Below are 17,030 nucleotides of genomic sequence, written 5' to 3' on the forward strand. Positions count from 1 at the left end.
GAATTGAACCCAGGGCCTTGCTCATGCTAGGCAAACACTCTACCACTGAGCTACATCCCCAGCCCATTCTTACAGTTTTATTTTGAAACTGGATCTCGCTCACTTGCTCAGCCTGGTCTTAAATTTGTGATCTTCCTGCCTCAGCCTCCCAGGTAGCTAGGATTACAGGTGTGCACCACCATGCTGAGCTCCTTTCCATTTTAAAGAAGTGTATGTTGTAGAGGGCACTTGCAACCCCTAAGCTTAAAGCATTTGCCCTCTGATCCTTTATCACAAATTTACTGGTCTCACTAACCTGGTGGGTCCAGGATTGAGGACGGCCGTCCTGGGACCTCGGCACAACTGCTGTGTGCTCAGGGCTGCAGCTGCAGGTGTCTGTGTCCCTCCAGGTAGTGGATCTGCTGCTGACGGCTTTCTGTCAGGACCTGATGGCAGCCTGCAGCTTTGTGCCCCCGGAGAGGTGAGAGCGCAGCAGAGTCACCAAGTGGTCCTGGGGGGCCGGGCAGCATTTTCCCAGACAGGGACGCCGTGGAAGACTTGCCTGTCCATGTGCCGTGGGGACCACCTGGCCCTCACAGGCCTCCTGTACTCAGGTTGGTTATGGGGGGGCATGTCGGCTGGCAGCCCACCACTGTGGTCTCTGCTCTCCTTGCAGGCAGGGCCCCTGGGCTACCCTCTTCGTGAGGACCCTGTGTGGTCATGCACTGCTGCCTGCAGTCCTTGGCCGGCTCTGCCAGCTGCTGCATCACCAGGTATGCTCTCCCACCCTGGCCCAGGCTGACCCTCAGGGCCTGGGCCGCCATCACAGCTCTGCCTCCTCCTGTCTTCCTTTCAGGGCCCGAGCTTGAGTGCCCCACATGTGCTGGGCTTGGCTGCCTTGGCTGTCCACCTAGGGGAATGCAGGGCTACGCTCCCAGAGGTGGACCCAGGACCTGCTGCAGCCACCCGCAGCCTTCCTGTCCCGGAGTTCCTGGATGGCCTCTTGTCCTGCCACACCGGAGAGTCTGTGCTCTTCTGCCTGAAGTGAGCCGGTGCTCAGTCCTCAGTCATGGCCTTGCCCCACCCTCCACCAAACAACACACGCTCACCAGATAAAATTGTAGAAGACGGGCTAAGGTGCAGAGTGGTAGAGCTTGTGCATAGCATGCACGAGGTTCTGGGTTCAGTCCCCAGTGCCAAAAGTAAGCAGAAGAAGCCAGGCATGGTGTCTGCCTTCACTGAGGAGCGCGCTTGTGGAGACAGCTGAGCTGGCCTGAAGCTGCATGAGAGTATTTTTGAACCCAGGACTGAACGTCAGGCCATGCAGTTACAAAATGCACTGAATACAGTTTTGTACGGTTCAGTTTCCCTTCATCCCTGCTGGTGGTGGTTGTTTTGTGATAGAGGGGATTGAACCTAGGGCCTTCACACTGAGCTTGGAGACGAGGTCTTTTTAAGTCACTAAGTTGCCCAGGCTAGGCTTGAACTTGTAGTCCTGCATCAGCCTCCCAGATGCTGACATATAGGTATGCAGCACCATGGCCAGCTCATCTGTTTGGTGTGGACCACTCTGTGTATTGTGCCCTGTTGCCTGTTGGTCCTATGTGGTGGGAGGTGGGGTTGGCTCTGGTCAGAGCCTCCTTCTTTGCCACAGGTTCTGCACAGCAGCGATCACCTACTCTTGGTGCAGATTCTCCCCTCAGCCCCACGGAGCCCTCCGCAGCTGTTTATCTCCAGGCCTTATCAAAAAGGTGGGTCTACATACCCACCTTTCCGCAGGTCTCAGGTACAGCTATTCCCAGCCCAGGCAGGGGTCCTCATTGCGGCCGCAGCCCATCAGGCTGGCTGTAGGTGGCTTCCTGTGCTGGACACTGCTGTCCGTCCTCATCCCGTGCACTGGGTGAGCTGATAGCTTCAAGTGTCTACGCTACTGATACTTGGAGGGACGGGTCAATTAAACACTTGTGAAAAAGTATCCTTCATGGGCCAGGGATTTAGCCCAGTGGTTCTGTCGCCTGCCTCGCAAGCGCAAGGTCCCGAGTTCGATCCCCGGTACCAAAAAAATAAATAAAAAAGGATCCTTCCCCATAAGGAAACATTCTAATTCCCTTTGTCTAGCAATGCTAGTTATGTTTATCAGAAGGGCAAAAATTTAATGAGTATTAGGAACCCTAAACTTCAAAAGTGACAGTAAAGTTATGCTCCAAGCCAGAGTGACTGTTTTCCAGAGTTTTGTTCAGTGCTGAGGGGTGGAACCCGGGACTTCAAGCATACTGGGCAGGCGCTCTGCCACAGAGTCACCCCAGGCTCCTTTCACTGAACCCTGATGATCACCTCTGTAGGGAACAAGTGACTTCCAGTTCCAGGCTTCACCTTAGAACAAGCTGAGAGGCCACTGAAAGTCCAGGCTGCTGGGCCCTGCCTGGATAAATTGAGCCTTGAGAGGCAGTGCTGGGGATCCAGGCTGCACCCACATTTTCACTGTTCGCTTTGCGGGACCTAGTCCTGGGGGCCAGGAGTAAAGAAAGCTGGGTGAGGTTAGGACAGAGACTTGCAGGTCCCTGTAGCCTCCCTGGGAGAGCCAGGGCTCTTGAGTAGCCAAGGGCGATCTCCCTTGAAAGACAGGACAGGCAGGGACTCTCACGATACGACGTTTGGCTCGTCCTTTTGGCACACTAGTGAAGACCCCATGCTGGCGAGCAGCAGGGGACACTGACCAGCCCCAGGCCCGTCTGATGTGCCCACAGATTGCACACAGTGCTGCCGGCCGGGGTGCTGGTATTGTCGAGCACCTGGCGGGATCCTGGGTTTTGGGACAGGCCACCTGAGCAGTGGCTGTGCCACTGTTCCCAGCCTTACCGAGGACTCATCCCTACCTGTTTCAGTTCCAGTTCGCCTTGTTCAGATTGGTTTCAGAGGCCCGAGAGCCTTGTCATGCGGAGAATGTGACTGGCCCTCCCTGGAGACCCTTGTGCCTTCCTTCCGAAGACTGGCAGAGCGCTGCACTGGCTCTGTGGCAACAGAGCAGCTTCCAGGAGCTGCTAGAAGAGCCGGAGTTCCGGGTAGGCCCTGTCTCCCTCATGACACCGTCTCCTGGCTTTGTGAGGCTTGGTCTCGGTGGCTCAGATCTTCCTGGATCACTGTGGGTTTACATGTAGCTCTTTTTTTTTTTTGGTACCAGAGATCAAACTCGGGACCTTGCAGTTGCGAGGCAAGTGCGGGAACCACTGAGCTAAATCCCCGGCCCCATGTAGCGCTAAGAAACTGTAAGAAGACCTACCAAAAGTCACTTTTTACATACAAGTTTTAAGGGTGAATATTTTAATTTTTTTTTTCTTTTTCTTTTTTTTTAAGACAAGGTCATGTTATGTAGTTCAGTGAGCACTTGGCCATTCACCTTGAATTTGGTATGAAGCCCAGGCTGGCCTCGAACTCATGGTGATTTCTCCTGCCTCAGCCTCCCGAGTGCTGGTATCACAGCCATGCAGTGCTATACCTGGCTAAAACTATGTTAAATGTCTGCCAGTCCTCGTGGTGGGGATGCAGCCTCTGCACTCCCCCAGCCTGTGTCCAGCCTGTGATCTGGGGCCTGCCTGGTGCTGCCCCGACAGGCCCACATCTCTCATTCATTTCCTAGGCATTTTCTTGTTCAGTTAGGGGAAGTCTCAAGCCTGCTGTAGCATGTTTTTTCAGTGTTGACTGTTAGCTGAGGTAGGTGAGGCCTCCACCGTGGGTAGCAGGGAGGCCGTGAATGGCCGAGCACTTGCTGTGCCCCAGCGCCTTGGAGGGCAGTCCTGCTTGGGGGATTCACGACCATGGCCCTGGTCCCACACTTGAGTGACTCCCCAGCCATCCTGCTGCCTGGCCCACGAGGGCTGTGCTGGAGGGGGTTTCCCTGACATGCTTTTTCCATGTACTGTAAGGTTGTGAGATTAGTCCACCCTGATTTGTGGAGCTGTTCTAAGAACTTCAAATAAGAAATAAGCTATTTGTAGCTAATTATCACAGAAAAATTTATTTTTAAGGGATCTAAAAATTCTTTGTTTCCTGGTGCTCCTGTGTAACCCCTGCTAGGGAATGGGTTTGTAGATACCACAGGGTAACTGAAAACCGGGCAATGCACTTTTTGGTTTTGGGGGGGGCGGGGTGAGACAGGATTTTACTGTGTAGTCCAGGCTGCCCTTGAACTCTGTGTAGCCCAGTCTGGCCTTGAACTCGCAGCAATTTCCCTGCCTCAGCGTCTCAGGTGATGAGATGCCAGGCATGCGCCACCACAGCCAGCTCCCTGGAATGCGTATTTACAAGAACCTTCTTGAGCAGCGTTGCTTAGCTTTGCGCCACTGTTTGTGAACAGTACGGAAGTCCCCAGGACTTACTGGTTCCTAATCTCTCACATGTAGTGGGAAATGCATTTCATAAAGGCGCCCTTTTTATACTGGGAGAAAGTATTCCACGGTTGAGCAGAGCACCCCTTCTCCAAGAAACTGAAATCGCCAACATTCTGCCCCCAGCCATCGCAGATGAAGGAAGCAGCCTGCTGTGCAGGCGTCTGTGTGATGGAAGAGTCTGGGTTTCACAGCAGGGAAAGAGCATAGGGTGGACATTGCCTTGACAGAAGTAAGGATGGTTTTTGTCCTGTGAGACTCCTGCAGCTGCAGCTTCACTACAACATGGGCTCAGGTCTTCGTTGTTAAGATACAATGAGAAAAGTTTACAAGCTGGACTCAGGACTTTTCTTTTGGTACCAGGGATTGAACATGGGACCCTGTGCTTTCGAGGCAGGCGGCGGCACCACTGAGCTACATACATCCCCAGCCCTGGACTCAGGACTCTTGTGTTTTGTCTTCAGTGTGGTAGATCACTCCTTGTTTCTAGTTGACTTACAGAGACTGGCTGCAGCTGGAACTGGACATCCCCCCTGGAGCCGATCCTCTGTCAGACACAGAAAAGTGAGCACTTTGGGGAGCGGTAGTGTGGTTTTCTGCATTGTCCTAACGTGTGTTTCATGATGTCCTCAGTAGAGTGTTCGGGCTAACGGGAACCTTTGAGCACAATTTCAGTTACTTGTTCTTTTATTCAGAAAACATTTCTTGAACTCCTACTATGTGTCAGGCATTTCCAGAATATTCGAGAAGCGGGCGGGGGGGGGCGGTGGCGAGTGAAGGAAGCGCCTGTCTGGAGGGCACCTTTGTACAGAGAAGGCAGACGTGGCACCCCCAGCCCCGGGGCTTGTGTTGGGAGCTGTGGACTTTGCTGACCCCCGGGAGGTGGGTGGAGGCGGAGGGTTTAAGGCAGGGGAGAGTGCTGTGGCAGTAACACAGGGCCGCAGGGGCGAGGGCCAGGCGGTAAGGGTTTCTGGGGTTAGGCAGGCTCGGGGGGACACAGGAGCCCAGGCACCATGGGTTTCCAGGCTGAAGACAGATGTCAGGGCCTCCGGAGCACAGAGAAGCCCTGCACGAAGTGTGTCCCATAACCCACCTTGTTTACTGTTGCAGGCAGGACTTCCACCAGTGGGCGATCCACAAGCACTTCCTGCCTGCACCCTTGGCTTCTGGGGGCTGCGGTGGGGACCTGGAGGTGGCGTGCATGGTCCTCATCGACGCACTGATGGACTTCTACCACAGGTTGGCCGGGCAGTGCCAGAACCTATTCTGTGACCGTCCTGAGAACGTGCTGTGTTGCTCTCGGTGCAGGCACATGTGCACACAGGGCAAGCCCCGGCCAGGGCTGAGGTGTGCAGCTCTGTCCACACAGCACTGTCTGCTTTGGGCCTGGGGTTCGGGGTGCGCAAATGTGAAGAAGAGAAAGTGGCCGGCAGGCACCACACACACGTGGGCACAGGGTGGTGGGAAAGGTGGAGCGGCGGCCCGAGGTGGCCCCTCCGGTGCTGTGCTCTAGGGTTGCCGCTTGGTGACGCCAGCATGGAGAGTGGGGATTGCATTGTCCAGGGCTGGGGTGACAGGTCGCATTGCTCTGCCCGTAAAAACCAAACCCTTTTGTTACACCATCCACAGCACGCACAGCTGCTCGTCCCCTCAAAGGTCTGTGTAGACACCATGAAGTCGTAGCGCGTCTGAGCTCAGTGTGTCACCGCCTTTCACTTACGTTTCTGTATGGCCAGCAGTGTTAGAAGTGCTTCCTGCTGGTGGCTTTGGGCCCCTCCCTGTGTCCCCCTGGGCTCCCGAGAGCAGCTCGGGAGGGACAGCCCAGCAGTGCGTGAGCAGTGCTGGCCTCCAGCCTTGCGACAGCTTCCTGGTTGTAGCACTGCCCGTTCTGGACACATTGTGTAAGTAGAACCGTATCACTTGTGGCCCTTTGTATCTGGGTTCTTTCCCTAAGCAGAATGTTTTTGAGCTGTAGCATGGGTCAGTACTTCCTCCTTCTATGGCTGAATGCGCCTTTGAAGGGCACCTGTCCATTGATGGATGTGTGTTGTTTCCAGCTGTTGGCCGTTTTGAATAGTGTTGCTGTGAACATTTGTGCATAGGTTTTTGTGTGGGCCTGTGCTTTCCTTACTGGGGATATGCATAGGAATGGAACTCTTGGGCCATGTGTAACTTGTTTTGCGGAACCAGCAGGCTGTTTTCCAGAACTGCTGCACTGCTCTCCGCTCCTCCCTGCAGTGGGAGGACAGCGATCTCCCCACCATCACTGCCCGGCTGGTGCTGTGTTCTGGCTGCTTGATGGGAGCTGGCCTAGTCCGTGTGGACTGCTGTGCTCGTTCCTTGTGGTCTTGATGCACACTTCCCAGAGGATCACTGACGTTGAACATCGTCTCACATGCTGTGTACCATTCATGTCATCTTTGGAGAAATGTCTAATCACATCTTTTGCCCATTGTTCCATTCTGTCTTTTGTAGAACGTCACACGTGCTCAGCCATCACCCACCACTGATCTGTCCCCTCAGCCCCCTTCTCCCGCTTTAAAACTGGGCTGTCTCGGAGTGGTAGGAGCTTTGTCAAAGGTGTAAGCTCTCAGCAGTACGTGGCTGGCGAATATGTCCTCCCGCCCTGCAATTTGTTTTTTCACTGTCTTGATAATGTCACCCGATACACAAAATTTTCAATCTTGGTGAAGTCCAATTCATCTGTTTTTAGTTTTAGCACGTATTTAAAATTTTGCTCATTTTGTGTTATTCTGTGTATATTATAAGATAGGGATCTAACTTCATTTTTTTTGGCATGTGGCTGTCCATTTGTCTTAGAACCATTTTTCTTTCCTGGGCCAGGGATTTAGCACCTGCCTTACAAATGGAAGGTCCTGAGTTTGATCCCTGGTACTGCCAAAAAGAAAGATGATTTTTTCCTCACTGAATGGCCTTGGCATGCTCATCAAAAATCAGGTCACCACAGATACGTGTGGTGGCACATGCCTGTAGTCCCAGCATTCTGAGAGGCTGAGGCAGGAGAATTACATTTTAGTGACTAAGCAAGACCTGTATCAAAATAATAATTTTTAAAAAAGGTCTTGGGTTCTATTCATAGTACTGTTAAAACAAAAAGTTGAGGGCCAGGGATTTAGCTCAGAGGTTTCGCTGCCTGCTGCGCAAGCCCAAGGACCCAAGTACCAAAAAAAAAAAAGTCGAGCCTTCATGTGAGGACTTGTTTCCGAACTGTCAAATCTATCCATTGACTTCTCTGTCCATTTGTATGCCAGTTCTGCACCCTTTTTGTGTTTTTGTTTGTTTTTTTATTCATGAGCAACCACAGAAGGCCGAGGCAGAGGTACAGAGAGGGTGCAGAGAGGGCACACGCAAGCCGCACAGCTGCCACAAGGGCGACAAGCAAGGGGCATCCACCGTTGTTGCAAATGGAATTATTGCCTGAGTTTTTATATCATTCATATCGAAATACTAAAAACTTTTGCCTTTGGTTTGTGAAACATTTATCAGCTCTTTATTTATTATTTTTTAAAATATATTTAATTTTTGTGGCAGTGCTGAGGATTAAACCCCCTTGTGCAGGAGCCACATTCCCAGCCCTTTTTTTAATTTTGTAGTTCTTGCTAACTTGTGATCCTTGCTCTGAAACGTGCGATCTTCCTGCCTGAGCCTCTCAGTACCAGGTTTACACGTGTGTCCCACCATGCCCAGCCCAAGAGCTGTTGGATTCTAATAGGTGTTTTGTGTGCCTTCTTTAGGTGTGTACACAAGCTTGCGCCATCTGTGAGTAGAGACGGTAGAACTTTTTCCTTCTGAGCCTCAGTGCCTGTTATTTTCGGATTGAACTGCCCTAGCCTGGACTTGCAGTGCAGTGTTGAACAGAGGTCGCAGGAGAGGATTCTTGGCCTCGTCCTTGTCCCTGTGGAGAAAAGCTCTCTGTCTTTTATTGTTGAATATGACGCTGGCTATGGTTTTTTTGTGTGGGTACTTTGCATTCCTCATTTATTGAGTGTGTTTATCACAATAGGGCATGAAATTTTTCTCTAGAGCTTCTTTTGCATTCATCGATGTGATCATGTGGTTTTTGGTGGGTTTTTTGTTGTTCTTTTGAGACAGGGTCTCGCTATGTAGCCCAGGCTGGCCTGGAACTTGCAGCGATCCTCCTGCCTCAGCCTCCTGAGTGCTGGGATTACAGGCATGTGCCACCGTGCCCAGCAGTCATGTGGTTTTGTAATATAGTAGTCAATTTTTAGATCCTAAACCAAAAGGCTTAGCTGGTGGAGGCTGGAGCACTGTGGGTTTTGCCACCCCTGCTGGCTGCTGCTGGGGCAGGAAGGTGACGGCACTGAGCAGCCTCCTCTGTTTCCTTTCAGTCCAAGGAGCTGTGGCCACACAGAGAGCCCCAGCTGGGCCTACAGTGGCCGCAAAGGCAACGGGGATCTCCTCTGCAGGCTGCAGGTGAGTTCGAGGACGCTAGGCCTCAGGGTGTCCACTGTACGGAACTGTCCGCTGTGGAGTTCATGACGCATTTCTATCATGGTACCCAGTCCTGCTAAGCAGCGTGGAGACTCCTGTGTCCCACTCCGAGGCTGAGGTCCTGAGCAGCAGCAAATCACGGTGCCTGCGCCCCTACAGGCGTCATGATGGGATGCCAGCTGTGCAGCAGTACTGCTGTGAGTCCCCAGTAACCTGTTGTTTTTTTCGGTACTGAGGACTGAACTCAGAACCTTGTGCTTGTGAAGCAGGTGGCAGCACCACTGGGCAACACCCCCCCACCCCCCAGTAACCTGCTTTCACCTCCCGGGGCTGCACTGGACAACAGGCTCTGAGAGGGGCCGTCCAGGGACCAAGAGCACAGAGTCTGGAGACTCCACAGTCACAAGCTTGGGAAGGGGGCACTGTGCCCTGACAGCCCACTGTGCACCTCCACTTCCCACTTCTGGGAGTGCGCTGGGGTCCCTTGGGAGTCAGGGGCGTGCAGGGTGCAGCCTCCCTCCAACCTCCGTGTCTCCTCTGTGCACTGCCCAGGCCCTTGGGGCATGTGTGGTTTAATGTAACCCTAGCCTATGTGTGGGCTCCACACTGCTGTTCTTCAAAGACCTTAGAAAGGTGGGGAATGAGAGAGAGCCAAGGGTGAGTCTCATGGAGGGTGGAGTCCCAGGGAAACCTGCTTACAGATGAAAACGCACTGCAGAGAAAAGACACCAGGGTTCCCTGCTCGAATTGACCTTTGTCCTCACTCCAGTGTCCCTGGACATCAAAGGAAAGTGAGCCAGGGAGACGGCGATTTGTGTTGGGTCCCAAGGGTTACAGAGGGTACGAAGTGTGTTCTGGACAGGACTTCTGTGCACACCTTTGGTCCGCATTTATTGGGTGCCTGCTGTGTACATGCCATCCTGTGCCAGGTCCCTGCCTGTCCCTGTCCCTTGTGTCACTCTTCAGCGGTGTTGTCTGATTTATTCCCTGCTCAGAGCTTGCCCACAGCACACCTGCAGCCCCAGGCACGAGCTCAGTCTCACCTGCAGTCCCACCCGATGGTCTTATGGTACAGGACTAGAGGAATCTGCTCAGATGTTGAACATCAGGAAGCAGGGTAGAAGCTGGAATGGAGCTAGACATAGCAGTTCACACGTGTAATCCCGGCTGCTCAGGAGGCTGAGGCAGGAGGACGGGAGAAGGGACTGAGGTGAAGGAGGGCGATGCAGAGAAGCCCACCCCAGGGCTAACATCAGTGGTGTTTGTGAGGAGGTGGGTCCCAGCCCAGGCTGTGGAAGTCAGGCCCGTTCTTGGAGAAGTATTTGTTAGTATGGACTTACAAGAGTAAGGCACAAGAGCTAGATAGGGTTCAGGGTTCACTATTATTTTCAGATTGAGGAAGCTTTGGCATTTAAAAGTCCCATTTTCTTGAAGAATGTCAGTGTCATGAAAAACAGTTTGTGGGAATGTTCCAGGGTAAAGGGGCGCACAAGCTTGACGCCGAATGCCCACCCAGACGCTGGATGGCCGGCCACCTAGAAGGTGGCTGTGTTGTGCTGATGCCTGCAGGCCCAAGCCTGAGGCTGTGCGCACAGAGCAGCAGGGTCCAGGGCCTGTGTGCTGATTCATCTCTGATGTCCCTGCACACACACACAGACACCCCTGTATACACAGGGGAGCCAAGTGACAATGGCATGAACTGTCGGCCTAGCAGAACCTGAGCAACAGTGTCCTTGTTCCTTGCCCTGTCCTTTTGTTTTTTATCATTTAAAATGATTTCTGAGCAAAACAGTCGTCATGTTCCCATGGCGACCTCTCTCCCAAGCCCACCTCTCGGGGTCTCTGGCCAACGTTAAGCCCTGAGCACTTTCTGCCTTCATTCTTGAGGACAAAAGACACACTTGGAACCAGAAGGGTCGTGAACGCCTGGCCTTACTCTTCCAGGAGATGGCTGCTGACCTGGAAGCCGGCTGTCCTGTCTCTCAGGAACACTTTGTCTTCCGGGTCTTCCGAAGACGGCTTGAGGGCCTGGCCAGTGGGAGAGGCGTGGCTGCCGCCCTTTGGAGACAGCGGGAGCTCCTCATGGGCAGACGGTGGGTCACAGGCCCACCCCGTGACCCGTGACTCACCCCAGAAGTCTCCCTCGGATTCCTTCCTGTCTCCCAGCCAAGCCTGGGTGCTTGTCTCGAGGTTCCCACAGGGAGCGGGCCTGCGGGCAGGAGAGGCGCTCTGGGTTCAGGCTCTTTGACTTGTCCTGAGGTGCCCCTCTGTTGAAGGATGTATTGTAGAGAGCTCAGGTCAGAGTCAGGAAAACTGCTCAAAGGTGTGCACCAAGCCGTCTTCATAGAATGTGAGACGACCGGATCAGCAGGCGCAGGGCGGCTTCCTTGGGCTGTGGTGCCGCCTGCCTCCTGGCTCGTTACCAGGCACTTTGGGGAGCTCACTTTGAGTCCCTGTGGCAGCCTACACGTGACTCAGAGAAGGCCCGGGCCAGGACTCTGGCTCCGACAGGATCGAGGGTCACGGGGAGCTAGGGAAAGTGTGCAGGGAGCGCTGTGCCCTCACTGCTGTCTGGCCCTTTCCTTCCCAGGCTGCTCCTCCGCCTGCCTCCCTCTGTTCTCCTTGGCAACCTGCAGGCCGAGGGGCCCAGCTGTGAGGACTTCTTCCACCTGGTCAACTCCGAGCTGGTGGGTGCTGTGCAGGTGGCCCCGGGCTGGGGAGAGCGTGGTGGATGATGCCCAGAGAGCTGAGGACTGAACCAGTGTGCACAGAGTCCTCTGCTGGGCTGGGCTGGGCCTCCATGGACTCACCCTAGGGTTTTAATGCTTTGCACTTGGGGCATTTTGCTGCCCCCCCCCCCGCTTTCTTTCCACTTCCGATGTATTTCACCTGCCACCCACCTGGCAGCCCACCCAGTAGCTCTGCTTCCTTTCATTGCAGATACCACCTGTGTAACCAGCATCATGACCCTAACCGGCAAAAACAAAAGGCGGCACCATCCCTATCTTTGGTGTCAGGGATGCACATGTCACCAGCTTACTCCCCTCTCCGGGAAGCAGTTTCTGCACCTAGAAAACTTTTTCCTGTTTTCAAAAATCTACAAGTATAAGGGGCGGGGATTTAGCTCAGTGACACTGCGCCTGCCTCGAAAGCACAAGGTCCTGAGTTCAATCTCTGGTACCAACCTCCCCCCTGCCCCACCCCGCCCCAAATCTACAAGTATAGAAGGGTATGGTGGAGTGTGCCTGTAATCCCAGCACTCTTGGAGGCTGAGGCAGGAGGATCTCGCTTGAGCCCCGCTTGAGTGACTTAGCAAGACTGTCTCAAAATGTAAAATAAAAAGGAGGTAGGGTTGGAGCTCAGTGTGAAGGCCCTGCATTCAATTTGCAGTACCCACCCCCGCCTCAAAAAAAGCACAAGTATGACTAGAGCCAGATCTCGGGCTGCACTCCGGGTGTGCAGGCAGCACTTGAGAGGTCGGCAGGAAAGCAGAGGAAATGAGATCAGTGAAACCCTGGAAAACTCAACCCTGTCTTTCCATTCTCAAAGAAAGGTCTTTCTCTTAACTCTCAGAACGGGCAGTGTAAGTGCTCAGGTGAGAGCACAAAGCATGGTGCTCGGTTAGCAGTGGCTGATGAGATCACAGCTGTCTTCCTTGGCCGCCTGTAGCCCTGTCTGTGTGGGCAGAGGTGGGGAGGCCGTGGGCTCAGCAGCACAGGTTAGGGGCTGGAGGCCAAGTGTTCCTGGTGGCTGCCAACCTCTGGCAGAGCTTCTGGAGCCCTCAGGCACACTGCTGCTGCCCTCACCCTTGCCCTGCCAGGCCCTTCATCACAGCCTTGCTGATCTGCTTCACAGAGAAACTTCTGCAACCATGGTGGTGCCCTCACCCTGACCCACGACATCACTGCCCACTTCTTTAGGGTAACCATCTCCCTGGCACTCTGGGCCTTCCCACCCTGGGGTTTGAAACCCAGTTCATACAGCCTCTGAGTACCACCATGTTCCCGGCCACAGGGGCTCCTGAATGCCTGCGTGCGCAGCCTGGACCCCTCACTGACTGCCAACCTTACCCTGGCCAAGTGCCAGGCCAGATGCCCTCTGATGGTGACCTCCGCACTGGTAGGCCTGGGCAACCTGCACATGCTGTGTGAGTGGGCTGGTGGCCGGTCTCTGTTTCCCTTGCGTCTTTCATCAGGATGTACAGGAGAAATGGGGCAGCTCTGACATGCGCGCTACAGTGAGGGCACATCATCCACTCGTGGTCATCTCTCAGTCCCTCTGTCCTCATTGCAGATGCCACAGCATGGGTCTTGCTGTCATGTACCGAGGGCTGAATGGCACTGGTCTCGCTCCCCTTGGGAGCAGCCATGTGTCTCAAGTGTGCTGTCTGTCCACACCTGGGGACAGGCCTCCACTCCTTGTGCTCCTGCCTAGTGTCCAGGAGCCTTGTGTGACGGGAGGTGGCCAGGTTCAGTGGACGCCAGTTTCTCACCTAGTGGGTGGCTCCTTAATAGAACTCACTGTGGAGGTGCCAGGCTGTTTATGAGACCAGCTCTCCAAAGTATGTGTGTGGGGCCTGGGCGGGCTCACCCAGGATATGGGGTGTTCATGGAGACCAGGCAGGTTCCCTGCAGGCTGTTTCATCAGGTAGGACCCTTCCTTCCCATCCTGGGGAATAAGAATACTCCACGGGACTGTTTTGAGCTTCAAATGAGGTCAATAAGACACTGACTCTATAAAGCGGTGGAACATAAGCCACGTAGAGCCCTCGGGAGATGCTGGCTGCAAGGGCTTTTGTGTTGGCCATGGGTGGCCTCGCACACAGTCCTTCCTGGTCATGGCAGCTGGAGCTGGGTCCAAGTACAACTGCCCTACCCCGTTTCCGAATGACTTTTTTCTTCTACAAGTCGTGGTGGTCAAGCCTGGAGCCAGTGCTGTGCAGTCAGTGGCAAAAGTACTGCCAGGGCGGGCTGCCCCTTGAGCTACAGAGGCTGCGGGAGGCTGAGCAGTTTGCCCACAGGTAAGTGCTGGAAGTAGGGTGCTCAGGAGCCCAGGCTGCCCCTCGAGGCTGGGCTGGTTGCACAGATGTCTGGGATTCCAGCCCCAGCCCTGCGTACAGGGGAGGGCCAAGCTCAGTGCTCGTGCAGACTGGCTTCAGCAGCTCTTACTCCAGCTCCAGCACAGCTCATCCCGGTCTCGTGTCTAACATGAGGGCCCAGGCCGGGTGGCGATCACCTGGGAGTGTGTTCTGGCCTCCACCAAGAACGCCTTCCTTGGTGACTGGTTTCAATCCCTGACGCCCCTGGGCCCCCCAAGAGTCAGGGGTGCCTGAAACCTCAGCAAACAGAAGGGGAAGGTGGGAGACAGATTAGATTAAAGTTTCCTAAGCCCCTGAGAGCTATTTCATTAGGATTTCACCCAGCTCTTACCCTGCTGGAAAAGGGGGCACCACATGTGTTAGGGCTGCACCCCCTTTGTCCACTGTCCTAGGCCTGACCCTGTTCTCCCCAAGAGCACGGGCCAAGATGGCCAGGACAGGCGCTGCCTTGATGCAGGATGTCATGACGCCTGCCATGTCCCCGTGCAGAGCCAGGGCTCTTGAGGGGGCCCTTCTGTGCCCTCTACTGGAAGGAGCCTCCTGCTAGCAGCACCGGTGTGCAAGGCTAGTGGCAGGCAGGGGAAGAATCGGTTCCTGGGATGTGGCTCTAAGGCCCTGCAGTATGTTGTGTCCCAGCTTCCTCTCCCTGGACTCGACTTCTCCTGCCCCCACCCCAGCCTGGGTCTCTGCTGCCGCACTGCACTTCGCAGTCCAGAGAGTCGGGAAGGACAATGCAAGGAGCCTGCTGAAGAAGCTGGACTTCGAGAGAGAGGAGGCAAGGCGTGCCTGTGCATCCTTTCCCTAGCAAGCCTGCTTTAATCAGTTCATTTCTCAAGGGTTTTCCTAATGGGCTTTGCTTTTCCAAGAGCAGACATGAGGTTTAGTGTCCATTTGGAAGTAAAACTGAGTTCACAATATGCTTTTCTTTGGTCTGTTGAGCTACCAGCTGGTGGTGCATGGACAGGGCCTTGTCCTGCACACCAAGGCTGTGAGGCAGCACATGTGGACATCTGCCACCTACCTGTGGGCATGAGGATGGGGCTGTTGCACCCCAGGGAGGGGCACCGGCCTGCGCCCGACTGCACAGCCCTCAAGTCCTCTGTGCGGGGCCAGGACTTCCTGAGGAAAGGGCCGAGAACAGGAGTGGGACTGGTGAACACAAAGCAAGCTGGGGTAGCCTGCCTGCCAAGCACAGGGTCCCATGTGAGCGTGGCTAACGCCAACCCAGAGCCAAAGGTCTGTCAGAACACACTTTGGGGCCGATCAGTCTGCTCCGTTCGGGCTGCTGCGTGTGCTTCTGTTAGCAGCAGTTCAGTGGCTGCAGCCAGGCCCTAGTGAGGCGGCTGAGCTCAGGGCTCTGACAGGAAGGCTCACAGGGCCGCCCAAGCCCCCGCTCCCCTCACGGGGCAGTGATTTGTTCCAAGTCGAGTGAGCTCTCTTCCCCAGTGGCCGGGCTTGTCTTCCTTCTGGAAGGCTCCCTCTGCACACAGCCCAGGGTGTTGGCTCCCAAGGATCAGCTGGGCTCACTGGGACTGGGTGCAGGTCCTCATGCAGTCGCTGCCTGTTTCCTCCGCAGCTCTTGGTGCCCCTCTTTTTCTTCTCCTTGCTCAGCCTGCTGTCATCACACCTGACCTCAACTGTAAGTTGAATGCCTCAGCTGAGGCAAACCCTGCTCCCCATCAGGCAGGTCAGGCTGCTGGGCTGCAGGTGGGTATCGCAGAGGCTGTGTCCGCCGTGTGGCTCCCTTCTGAGGTCTTACTTCAGAGCCTGGTGCAGTAACCGGGGTATGGACACCTGAGGGGCCTGCTCACCCCTTTAACCCGAGCCTCGCCATCCAGAGCCCAGCATGACACCTGTAGGTCACCACAAGTTTTTAGGCTTTGATAGTGGCGTACCCCTGTAATTCCATAGGTCTGGGAAGCTGAGGTAGGAACAAGACCTGCCCAGACAACTTAGCAAGAGCTTATCTCCAAAAAATATTTAAAAGACAGGGGGAGCTGAGGGCGTAGCTCAGCATCTGGGTTCAGTCCTCATACTGGACTTTTCTTCTGTGGGTCACAGGCCATAGCTGACTCCCTGAAGGCCACGGAGGTGTGTGCTGAGGTCCTTGCCTGTCTGCAGAGGAGGAAGCTGTCCTGGCTGGGCCTTTTCCAGCTGACAGAAGCAGGTGAGAAGCCATGTGAAGTCTGACGTAAGAGATGTGTGGGCAGTGACTGTCACTCTCTTTAGGAGTAACTTTCCGGTGGAGGCACAAGCCCCAGAGGAGAGCTTGCTGGGGACATGTGAGGCCTTGGGGTAGGTCCCCTGGAGCATAGAAAGGGCGAGAACCCTCCCTGGGCCTCACTTTACAAGCCTGAGTTTGGCGCTCATCTTGCTAAGTTTATAAACTGGTTCAGCTGGGAACATTCAGGGCCCGCTTGTTGAACCCAAGAGAACCCCCAGAGCAACAAGAGGGCCAGGGCTGTGCTCACCATACGGCAGGTCCACAGGCACGCTGTGGGGTGTCCAGCGTGCCAGCTGGCCTCTCCCTTCCTGCGGGATGTCACCTTCATCTCCCCGGCAGCTAATGGGAGGCACACCCCCACACTGCCACCGCACGGGCCTCAGCGTCCTCTGGTCCTGAGCAGAACTCACTGAGCCCCCACGTTGCAGATGCTGGGCTGGGTCACCTCCTCCTCCATCTGGCCCCGGATCAGCTTGCCAGGCTGCTGCCCTTTGCCTTCTACAGGTGACAACCTTCCAGTTACCCACTGAGGGACTGTGGTCATGCCCTTGGAGGGTGGGCATCTGTGTTGCCCCAGCTGCTTGTCCACCTTGTCCCACCAGTGAATGGGCATCTTCTCTGTCCCAACTGCTCGGGGCCTTGCTGTCGCACTGTCCCTGCTCCTAGGCTCCTTCCCCACTTTGACAAGGCTGCCACTGTCAGGGATGTGGGCTTTCTGCGCGTTGCTGTCGACATGTACCTCCAGCTGGTCCAGCTGTTTGTGGGAGGGGAGACCACCGCAGTGTCACCATCAGCTAGCACAAGCCTACGGCTGCAGAGCCAGCCCCTGCCACAGGTGAGTTCCTGGGCTGGGGCAGCTTCTGCCGAGGAA

The 17,030-nt window shown here is 54.9% G+C and overlaps 1 protein-coding gene across 4 annotated transcripts in view; it reads left to right on the forward strand.

Annotated features, from left to right (window-relative positions):
• Fanca (FA complementation group A) overlaps positions 1-17,030 on the forward strand; it is a 49,772-nt gene that overhangs the window by 32,294 nt on the left and 448 nt on the right. For 2 of the 4 annotated variants that reach the window (XM_087206826.1, XM_013071429.3), the window contains exons 26-43: positions 390-460; positions 656-752; positions 836-1,023; positions 1,634-1,730; positions 2,865-3,041; positions 4,855-4,928; positions 5,475-5,603; positions 8,735-8,819; positions 10,782-10,930; positions 11,428-11,524; positions 12,693-12,758; positions 12,852-12,956; positions 13,745-13,857; positions 14,572-14,710; positions 15,512-15,574; positions 15,997-16,102; positions 16,588-16,663; positions 16,826-16,994. In XM_087206826.1, the coding sequence (XP_087062952.1) occupies positions 390-460; positions 656-752; positions 836-1,023; positions 1,634-1,730; positions 2,865-3,041; positions 4,855-4,928; positions 5,475-5,603; positions 8,735-8,819; positions 10,782-10,930; positions 11,428-11,524; positions 12,693-12,758; positions 12,852-12,956; positions 13,745-13,857; positions 14,572-14,710; positions 15,512-15,574; positions 15,997-16,102; positions 16,588-16,663; positions 16,826-16,994 (2,001 nt within the window). Of the gene's footprint in view, positions 1-389; positions 461-655; positions 753-835; positions 1,024-1,633; positions 1,731-2,864; positions 3,042-4,854; positions 4,929-5,474; positions 5,604-8,734; positions 8,820-10,781; positions 10,931-11,427; positions 11,525-12,692; positions 12,759-12,851; positions 12,957-13,744; positions 13,858-14,556; positions 14,711-15,511; positions 15,575-15,996; positions 16,103-16,587; positions 16,664-16,825; positions 16,995-17,030 lie in introns of all 4 variants that reach the window. The other 2 variants (XM_087206921.1, XM_087206956.1) reach the window with 1 other exon arrangement.

This window comes from Heterocephalus glaber, unplaced genomic scaffold (genome assembly GCF_053883595.1).
Source record: "Heterocephalus glaber isolate CG9 unplaced genomic scaffold, H.glaber_assembly_v1.0 deba00000071, whole genome shotgun sequence".
NCBI lineage: Eukaryota > Metazoa > Chordata > Mammalia > Rodentia > Bathyergidae > Heterocephalus > Heterocephalus glaber.